This window comes from Mizuhopecten yessoensis, unplaced genomic scaffold (genome assembly GCF_002113885.1).
Source record: "Mizuhopecten yessoensis strain PY_sf001 unplaced genomic scaffold, ASM211388v2 scaffold10651, whole genome shotgun sequence".
Classification (NCBI taxonomy): Eukaryota; Metazoa; Mollusca; class Bivalvia; order Pectinida; family Pectinidae; genus Mizuhopecten; species Mizuhopecten yessoensis.
The window spans coordinates 2,401,359-2,412,926 of record NW_018408653.1 but is presented as its reverse complement, the minus strand read 5'-3'; the positions used below and the strand labels follow the sequence as shown (position 1 = coordinate 2,412,926).

Sequence of the window (11,568 nt, the reverse complement as noted above, 5' to 3'; positions counted from 1 at the left end):
TTCAAAAGTGGCATCTCCACTTTAACTATTGAAGGGGTCAAATCACTATACTAATCCACAAGGCCACTGTACAAATTGTATATATGTTAAAATGTTTTTAATCTTCAATGTTTTCATTTTATTAATGTATTCACATATTATATGAGAGTAACATATCTTAATATAAAATTCTAAGTCCATTCCAAATTGTAAATAGCGCACAGTTCCGGGACGTTTTACACTCCTATTACAGGAGTCTACTCCCGTACTTGGGCGGACCAAGTCCAGACCCAAGAAGGAAGAAGGAAGGAAGAGGATAGGCCTATGTAGGCCTAGTGGACACATCCCTGTTATAAGTTACCCCTTCACGGGCCTCACTTTAGACCACACCGATCAGTCTAATCTGGGGATTCCCCAACCAGGAAGTAATTTCCTTCAGGGGAAAATGACGTCACAGAAAACCTCATGAGCCAATCGTCGAGGAATGAACTTCCGAAAACATGGCGGCTGGTAGCAGGCATCGCAATAAAAAGTCGACATTTCTCTACGAACTACCTTACAGTATTACGATAGAACTGTGTCACGGCCTAGATATTGACCACGCTTGGGAACGTTTAGGTAGGTTATTATCAAATGTTAATTCAGTCTTAAATTTAATATTACGTAGATAATATATCAGAAATGTCAAAATGTCGTGATAGGTTTATCACTTCATCGTGCTTCAACATTTTCTGAGAACATGTCTTTCATGTCCGACACAGTTTGAACACATGTAAAGCGTTTATCCTTGTTTATAAACACACATTAGGGACTGTCATGTATAATCGTACACTCATAATACATTGGAATAGGTCTTCACGACACATGCTCTTCTCGTCCATTGGTCGTATCTATCTTATTATTTCCGGCTGAGAAACATTTCTAATGGGAACCTCACTTCCTATCGCACTTCAGTTAATACTTGATAGGAAGCCCCTTTTCCTCAGAAGCAGTCTTGTTGTGAGATTCCTTTTTGGTAGATTGCAATTTGTATTGTCACATGTTCTCTGTCAGCCTTATGAACATAACATTTTACAGTAGACATCTAATTATCCAGTACACTCTGCGGATTATATATATATAATTATTTATAAACTACATTTTGAATATGTTTTTTTAGAAGAATGATTTTTTCAAAAAGTGATAACCCCAGATTTGGGACTTGTGAAAACCATTGTTACCACTTCAAAAACGCCTAAAAATGCAAAAAAAACATTATTTTTAACCCAAAATTTGACCCCCGCAAGTAGTATTTTTTTCTTAAAACATGTCTTAAATTAAATATCACCTACTTAATTTGGTAACAGAAATACTCACATTTTAGCATAGGTCGTTCAACTGGATCTTTCACAATATTTACACATGTGCCGAGTACAAAAATAGACTACATAAAAACCAAGCTAGCTCTACCAATTAAGCTACTTGGTCGCCAACAATCGACCCAGTCCAGTCATGCGTAACATTAATGATTTGCCTTTTTTGCCCTCAGCAATAACATTGAATTCATCATTACAGCAAATATAAACACAAAGTATACCCAATAATGTAATAAAATAATTACATGTGAAGGGAGATATTTACACTCACTGAGTGAATATAGATTTTACCAGTGAAAGGCGAATATTTGACTCGGAGCAAAAGAGTCCCGCTAAACCGTATTCTTTTTGAAAAATGATGATGTTAAAAATTGGATTTTTTTATTTAAACACACGGAAAATTAAAATATACCGCTAACTGTAATGTACGCTTCTCACAGACAACTTTATAAGGCTCTTTCATGCCCAGGGGTGTAGGAAAGGGAAATTCCACTTGAGGAGTTTACAAATTTGGTAAAACCTAAGGCTTTGCTGATCGAGAGTTTTGCTAAATTGAAAATCCCTCGGGCGGATAAAAATATCAGTTTGGGCCCAGTATCCTGTCAATAGTGGCTCTATTGCTGAGTGACCAACAGCAACCAGAACATTTCAACAATTCAGTGCATCATAATAAGTTTTGGCATGAACATTATTTTGTTACAAAACATTTAATAACCGTTATTAATTGAAACAAACTACAGTTTTCACATTTTCGTCTTGTCAGGGTTACCTTCATTTATGATGTCGCTGAAATGATGTATGTGCAATGAAGTGCTGTACCTGGTAATAGTATAAAACATAAAAAATGTACCAAATTATACTACAAAAATCAGTGTCATATCTGTATACGCCAGATTGATCGTACATTATACCCATACAAACTACCTGTTCATCTCTGTACATTTTATTAATCCAGCTGGTGAGATTGGATACCTCCATCAGGATGTGAAGCTTTTTGAATTGGCGTACCGGGAGCCTGGTGGCAGCCCTACCAAAAAGCTTTTCCTAGACTGGGGCTGTAAGAACCCTACAGTGAGTGACCTCTACTCTTACCTCAAGAGGCTCGGCAGACGCAGGGAGATGCAGATTCTGGAGGCATGGTGTAAGTGGATTTTTTTTTCTATAAGGCCATCATTAGGTTGTTTTTTCGTTGTTTAAAGGGGCTGGTCGGGGAAAAAATGTCATATTTGCTAAAATGGCATACACATGTTTAAATTACCTTCTTATGAAATATACCGATTCAAATTTTGCTGAAATTCACTCCCTAAGAGTAAAAATTATAATTATATTAAAGAAATCCTAAATCGTCACCTGACAGTCTAAAACTCTCAATTGACCCAGATCAGTGATGTAATTTTACCACACGCGCGTCATCAACAAGGCCAAATGTAAACATCGCGGCGAAAGAAAAAGATGCGTGCAAAAGTCATGACAGGCACGAGGTATCAATACCGTTATATATAACAACAACATATAGGTAGGAATACTACACTTGCATCATACATGACCTTTGAAAACAATTATTTACGTATATTATTGCTGTCTTGTCCGCTAGTTGAGTCCGACATGGCACATGACGGCGTGCTATTGTTGTTATCTTCACTGCCTCACTTTCGAAACAACCACGTGACATATATAAATAGATCTGCGCTAAATTTACGCGGGGCTTCCCCGAGATTTCAGTGGTCAAAACTGGACATTGCAAGTAGAACTTGACCATCATATTGCCATGGTTTAACTTTTGGAAGGCCAGAGAGCGCATTTATTTTGTAATTTTTTCCCCGACCAGCCCCTTTAAGTCATTGTTCTGTTGTGATTGATTAATCAGGTTATTGGCCTCATTAATTAATAGTTAACGAACTTGATTAATTGGATCGCCACTAGCAGATAGGTAGGTGAATTATTGTATTTTCGCCTCAAAAGTAAAGGCAAAACATTAAATTATAACACTTGAATTAAAATAAAAATAGCGCTGGTAGTCATGTGTTAAATTCTTTTAAAATTACATCTGAAATAATGAAAAAAGATCTTGATGGAAAATTATGATTAAAATTTTTAGGTAAGAATGGTTAGTTGGTTATTTTGGTAGATCTATAGGAATGTAAAGGGGAAACAAACTGATTTTTTTATACAAAAACAAATGTTCCTTTTTATAATGAATCCTAGGAGATGATACTTATTTACATCTGTCAAAGCTTACCTCCCCTTGTAAATACTACTGTCACTATAGATACAGCTTGATGGATGATTGAGGACTGAAAATGAATACTTTTTCATGTTTTAAGCAATGATACTTTATAACCTTTAATACCAAAAAACAGCTAGATAAAGACTGCGAATATAAAAATATGTTGATGTCTTTCAAAGTAATTCCTGTTGTCATTATGGATTTAAATAAAAACTATATTTATATGTGTCTATATACTAGATAATACTACTAGCCATATGGTTACATCTCTCTCAATTGTCATACAGGTTCAAATATAATCTTCAAAGCCCTAAAAACAATAACAGCTAGAGATACCCTTGTACCCTGTTGTCTGTCAAAGAAAAGCTAGGAGTTTTAACGTTAAAGATAGTGAGTGTGTGCAAACAAAATATAACGGTGTACATGAAAACAAGAAAACCCAAGGATGATTTTGCACATTTCTATTCTTTTTAAAAATCACCCCAATTTTTTTTGTTCAGGATGGTGTCTTTTTTTAAAGTGCATGTTTCCTAATGATGCAGAAAGTCTGCCAAATTGCCCAACAGATGTATTTCAAAATCAACAACATTTTATGAATTCAATAAATGTGAATGCTGTTACATGTCTGTATAAATATGATTTTTGAAGCTTATTGGTCGCTCAGTATAGTTTTCTCTCAAATACATCTGAGTCTATGTCAAGTTCTTGAAAGTTGTGAGAGTTATCCCCCTTCCTTCACTTCCCATCCCCTACAATTTACACTTTCATTAGTAATTATGGCATTTATTTTACTTACTTATAAGCTATTAGAAAATATTAAATATAATCCCATGGTGCCTCCATCAGAGGGGATTCTTTGATATTGTACAATCTACCTACCAGGTACATGTACTGTCAATAAAGTTTGTTGAAATAAAATCATCTAGTATGGATACTGCTGTGATTTCGTCCGTTATTTTCAGTTATTTTTCTTTAAAAGAATGCTTTTCTTCTTTTAGGGAAAGGTTAAAAAAAATATTTTTAGATAGATTCCCCTCACATACAACAATTTTAAATAAATGTCTGCAGCTGATGTAGGCATATTAATTAATGAATTTATATTAACTATTAAATATTAATTAATAAATCAATTATCTTTCTCAACATTTTTATTTGCTGAGTAACTACAAGTTTCACTTTTCAGTTAAGAAGACTGCATGCCTTGTCATTACTAACTGAAGAAGAATATTCGCTATCTTTCTGAAGCTTTCACACATTTTCCTTAAGCTTTGTGCCTATAATCTTAAATCTTTATATTTTAAAGAATATATTTTTTGGTAGCACTGGTAAGCACTTAGCAGAATAGACAATTTTATGTGTTATAATAAAACATTTCATGTCAATAAATGATTCACTTCTAATACATAGTAGCTGGCCTTATTGCTGAGGGTTTTCTCAAAGTAATGAAGGTTATATATGATCTCTGTCACCTGACCCAAGACCCCAACAAAAGTCCTTTAAATTGGTACTTCCTTCTCTTTGCCTGATGTAAGCCCATTTTCAGTATTATACGGCTCTGTGGAGTGTCTGTCATGCTACAGTGTCCAGGTTGGGAAATATAAGTGAGGTGGCACTTTAAATGGTCCTTAAGTGCAGTGTAGGAGTGCACAGTTTCAGATTTCATGTTGTAGCCCGCAGGCAGATTTTTTGCTCGCTTATTCGTAGAATAGGGGGGCTAATGTTGTCACCCCGGCGTCGACGTCGGCATCCCACCTTAGCTTCTGAGATTAAAGTTTTTCGGCAAGTTTTTTCCAGACAGAGTTGGATCACCAAACTCAATACACACTAGTTGTCTATTATGAGTTTAAGTCATTTATATTGAGTGTAAGCAATGTGCTGGACTCTATTTTCATACTTTAGGGACTAAAACAGCTTAATTGGACTTAGTTTTTGAGGTTAAAGTTTTTGGGCAAGTTATTTTGCGAAATTTTGGACAACCACCACCAAAACGCTGTTGTCTATTATAAGGTTGAAGTATTTTTATGGAGTGTTAGCAATGTTCTGGACCATATTCTCCTATTAAGGGGCCAACAACAGCTTAATTTGACTTGCTTAAATGTTTTGGGCAACCTTTTTATGTGTAGTGTTGGATCACCACCATCAATAGGCTGTTGCCTATTATGAAGTTTGAGTATTTATGTGGAGTGTAAGCAATGTGCTGAACCATTTTAGGGGCCAAAAACAGTTTAGTTGGACTTGGTTAAAGTTTTTGGCCAAGTCTTTTTGTGCTGAGTGTTGGGTAGGTCACCATGATCAATAAGCTGTTGACTATTTCACGTCGGCTGGTCATCTCTTCTTACATGTTAAGATACAGCAAAACCTTGTTATATTGCCATCATTTGTTCAAAGAAATATTGGCATTATAAAGGGGTTTGACGATAAATTGAGGGAAATGTATACGGAATTCTTCAGAAAAACATAACTAAGGGACCTGAAAATATGTTGGCGGTAAGTGAGGTGGCAAATGAAATGACAGGCATTATATCAAGGTTTATTGTACATTGGTTTCTATTGATATTTGCTATGCTATTTTTCAACAGCTCTTGTTTTGAAAAGTTCTACCGCCCGACCTGTATTTTTATAGTATATATTGAAAACCTTTCAATTGTCCCCAATATAAGATCTATAAGCCTCAGTCACTGGGCTGATGGTACTGTACAGCTTAAAGTGGCCCGACATCTGTGGTCACCATTTTCAAATGAGCTCATCTGTTCGGAGACATGAAAAATGGAAACAAACTCATATCAGTGACACTCTCTCACATGATATATGTGTGAATTGATTGGCTGTCATGTTAGGTGGTGCTAACAAGTTGATTTGAACAGCTGGAGCTCAATTTTCAGACCTTGGTTATCTTTCAATTTACAAGTGATTTAGTTATGTGGAATTTGCATTTTGTATACTTACAGCTAGGGTTGCTTCACTGAAGGCATGTTGTGGATGCTGAATGTTACATTAATTTTGCGCTGTAACGGAATATTTTGCTAATGATTTTAAGATATGATACATTGTATCATGAATTGTCAGTGAAGCAGGGGATATTGATAATGGCATCTTCTTGTTCATATTTTACACCGGTGGAATCAAAAATAATGGTTACTGGCCAAAAGTCCAGTTGAAGTAAAAATTTAAAAGTTCTATAATTAATATGAATATAATGTTTCCAAATCTAAAACATTCAAACCAATTATTAACAATTTTCAATCTGATTAAAATCATACATTACATGGCTTCGTTAACTTCGTACTACGCCTGAACATCTGAGTGTGCCGTGGTCAGGGTCACGTTCAGGTGACCTTTATATTTATAAATACTCAATAAATTTTGACCAATCAGAGACCCTCTTTCGAAAGGGCGCTCAGAGTTGTATCAAATATGGCGGACATTGATGAGAATAATGCGAAAGTTCTGAAGTTATTTGAGATTGATCGTCTGAAACCTTAACAGAAAAAGATATTCAAAGCTTTATTATAGAAGAGAGACTGTATGGCGGTGTTGCCTACGCAATTATTATCCAATGGGTACGTTTTCCTTGGCGTCGTAGAAACGTCAGTTCCCGCCGCCATATTTGTTTTGGAAAACTAATCTGTTCGATACCCCTCGCTATTTATCTATCTACCATGATATTCCGATTCGCTGGCAAACTTTTGCCAGTGCGTCTCTGATTGGTTCATCTAAAGGTCACTTGAACGTGACCCTGACCGCAGCACATTCAGATGTTCAGGCGGAGCCATGTAACAGATGATTTTAATCAGATTGTAACAATTTTGTATTTTACATGTTATATTCTCTCAAGGGAAACTTTCATACCGAATTAAAATGTGAGATAACCCTGTCATGTTCTGTGGGAAATTATTCAGTTTAACTAAGTCACTAAATAGAGGTGTAAAATAACCATGCTGACCAATGATAATGCTGTCAACGTCAAGTTCCACAGATGATATTGGCATATATGCATTAAACAGCTATCTGTAATGTGCAGAAATATATTGAACACTTTATAATAGCTACCGTATATGACCTCATAAATAAACCATCTGACATATCAAGCATCCCCTATCTTTCTGATTAAGTATCCCATCCTTACTACATCCTTATTTGTACATAATTTCGTAATTTTATAAAGTGTCTATCTGGACTACTTTTTGAGAGTTTTGTAACATTCTGCTTTTTCCAAATTGCTCATATGCTCCCAGGGTTGTAACTAGGATAAATATAATATCATGTAATAAATTTGATGCAAATTTAAGAGCAAAGAAATATGAAAATGTACATTATCGTAAATCACTTATGTAATGAGTTCTATCAATTACATATTTTTTTTAGATGATACCAGTATATGTATCTACATATATATTTGCAGTATTTGTTTTTTATTTAAAATTGCAAATTTAATTAAAACATACTTAAATAAAATATTATATCTACCTGTGTGCAACCAATTGCATTAGAGTTACTAGCTATCATAGTTTTGTCTATACAGGAAACATCAGTATGGTGACATATCCTGAAACTATAACCTGAAAACAGGAAAGATAGACTCCTGGTCGTCCATTGGTTCATTGTGGAGATGATCTGATATGTTTGGCACCTGGCCATATTAAATAGTGAGAACAGCTCTAAGACTGCACTGGAGTTCCCACTTATATTCACACTGGTATTTTGTTTGTCACTCAGTGCTCATAATACAGTCAGGAAAAAATATACATTTAATGTTTTTCAGCTTTCAATTAAATGATATAAAGAAATTTATATACATATAATGTTCATTTACAAAATGTAATGCTTGAAATTTTACAGGTAATGGTAATAATTGAATGGTTGTTGTATATTGAGTTTTAAAAGGAAATTGTCTATCACTTATAAATGAGCATTTTATCCTAGACCTCATGTTAAGTGTATATGCTACCTTGCTGTGACAATTGCATCTTCTTTCAAAAAGAGTTCCACACTAAGTAAAGTGTCAAATATATGTTAAGAATGGTAATTTGGATTCATTTAGTTGCTGACACAAAAATGCCTGTCTTGATCGCACTGAGGTCATTCTAAATAGTAAGAAAATGTAACATACCTGGGTAATAGATTTTAAAAGGAGATAAATCTACTACAAATCACAAGTATAATCATGACAGCCTAATTATATTTTTTCTATTGCATGGTTAGTAAGAGGTCAATTTCCTAGCCTAGTAGCTATAGGCCATACAGTCAGAGTTTAAAACGGTTTGATTTCTATTTTATGAAGTGGTAGTTAGTTGAGAATTAACTTTTTAGCTCACCTGCCCAAAGGCCCAAATGCAAGTGAACTTTGGCTTCATCTGTCCGTCCCTCTGTGCAGTATCAGCTTTTTTCTTTCAATGACTTCTTCTCAATGACAAATAGGCCTTAGGATGATGACAAATTTATTTGGTCATTAGCATGTTGGGATAATGGGCTGGCTACAAAGTTTGTTCGAATGAACCGCTAATACCAGGTGGGTGATACAGGCCCATTGGGTCTCTTGTTGAAAGATTACTTCCAAGCTATAATTGTGCAACTTTTACAGCTGTATAGACTGGGGAAAAGTTAATGTGAACAAGACTGAAGGAATGAGTATAACTGCATGCAGTGGCATTTGAACCCAAGACATTTCCATCTGAAGGTGAAAGCACTATCAATAGTTGAACAAGATTAACACTTGGTTTAATTACACTTTTTTTCAAATACTTTCCTAACTATTACCACTTCAGGGGATTGACATTACCAATTTTAGAAGAGATGTCTTTCAATGTGAAATTATAAATGTTTTGCACTAGGAAAGAAAGTCACACAAACTTCTTCGAAAAAGTTGTTACAGTAATTTGACAAGATGTGGTTAGCATTTTAGTGTAAGTTTACATTTTTCAGTCCTTTGTCATTGTTTATGACATATTTGATATGTGGAGGTTGTCTTTATGGACAGGTATTTGTTATGCAATGCCTTTAATTCAATATAGGAAGGTATTTGTTATACATTGCTGGTCCCTATCAACATGAATTTGTTATACATTGCTGGTCTTTATAGACAGGTGTTTGCTATGCATTTCTAGTCTGTATAGACAGGTATTAATAATACAGTGCTGGTCTGTATAGACAGGTAATTGTTATACAGTACTGGTTTTTACAGACAAGTATTTGTCATATAGTGCTGGTCTGTATGGACAGGTATTTGTTATACAGTACTGGTCTGTGAAGACAGGTATTTGTTATACAGTGCTGGTCTGTATAGACAGGTATTTGTTATACAGTGCTGGCCTATATAGACAGGTACTTGTTATACAATGATGGTGTTTATAGACAGGTTTTTGTTATACAGATCTGGTCTATATAGACAGGTGTTTGTTATACAGTACTGGTCTGTGTAAACAGGTATTTGTTATACAATGCTGGTCTGTGTAGACAGATATTTGTTATACAGTGCTGGTCTGTGTAGACAGGTATTTGTTATAAAGTGCTGGTTTGTGTAGACAGGTATTTGTTATTCAGTGCTGGTCTGTATAGACAGGTATCTGTTATACAGTAATGGCCTGTATAGACAGGTATTTGTTTTACAGTACTGGTCTTTATAGACAGGTATTTGTTATAGTGCTGGTCTGTAAAGACAGGTATTTGTTATACAGTGCTGGTCTGTGTGGACAGGTATTTGTTATACAGTACTGTTCTGTATAGACAGGTATTTGTTATATAGTGCTGGTCTGTGTAGACAGGTATTTGTTATACCGTACTGGTCTTTATATATACAGGTATTTGTTTTACAGTGCTGGTCTATATAGACAGGTGTTTGTTATACAGTGCCGGTCTTTATAGACAGGTATTTGTTTTAATGCTGGTCTGTAAAGACAGGTATTTGTTATACAGTACTGTTCTGTATAGACAGGTATTTGTTATACAGTACTGTACTGTATAGACAGGGATTTGTTATAATACTGATCTGTATAGACAGGGGTTTGTTATACAGTACTGGTCTGTGTAAACAGGTATTTGTTATACAGTGCTGGTCTGTATAGACAGGTATCTGTTATACAGTAATGGACTGTATAGACAGGTATTTGTTTTACAGTACTGGTATTTATAGACAGGTATTTGTTATAGTGCTGGTCTGTAAAGACAGGTATTTGTTATACAGTACTGTTCTTTATAAACAGGTATTTGTTATAATACTGGTCTGTATAGACAGGTGTTTGTTATACAGTGCTGGTCTGTATAGACAGGTATTTGTTATAATACTGATCTGTATAGACAGGTGTTTGTTATACAGTGCTGGTCTTTATAGACAGGTATTTGTTTTAATGCTGGTCTGTAAAGACAGGTATTTGTTATACAGTGCTGGTCTGTGTAGACAGGTATTTGTTATACAGTGCTGGTCTGTGTAGACACATATTTGTTATACAGTGCTGGTCTGTGTAGACAGGTATTTGTTATAAAGTGCTGGTCTGTTGGACAGGTATTTGTTATACAGTGCTGGTCTGTATAGACAGGAATTTGTTATACAGTGCTGGCCTATATAGACAGGTACTTGTTATAAAATGATGGTGTTTATAGACAGGTATTTGTTATACAGATCTGGTCTGTGTAGACAGGTATTTGTTATACCGTACTGGTCTTTATATATACAGGTATTTCTTATACAGTGCTGGTCTATATAGACAGGTGTTTGTTATACAGTACTGGTCTGTGTAAACAGGTATTTGTTATACAGTGCTGGATTGTGTAGACAGATATTTGTTATACAGTGCTGGTCTGTGTAGACAGATATTTTTTATACAGTGCTGGTCTCTATAGACAGGGATTTGTTATAAAGGGCTGGTCTGGGTAGACAGGGATTTGTTATAAAGGGCTGGTCTGTGTAGACACATATTTGTTATACAGTGCGGGTCTGTGTAGACAGGTATTTGTTACACAGTACTGGTCTGTATAAACAGGTATTTGTTATAACGTGCTGGTCTGTTGGAC

At 35.1% G+C, this 11,568-nt stretch overlaps 1 protein-coding gene across 1 annotated transcript in view; it reads left to right on the top strand.

Moving 5' to 3' along the window:
* The first annotated feature begins 441 nt into the window (after positions 1-441).
* The window catches only part of LOC110461679 (receptor-like kinase LIP2), a 30,542-nt gene continuing 19,415 nt past the window's right edge, over positions 442-11,568 (top strand). The window contains exons 1-2 of the mRNA XM_021515271.1: positions 442-597; positions 2,290-2,475. Of these exons, the coding sequence (XP_021370946.1) occupies positions 480-597; positions 2,290-2,475 (304 nt within the window). The 5' untranslated portion in view covers positions 442-479. The remainder of the gene's footprint in view (positions 598-2,289; positions 2,476-11,568) is intronic.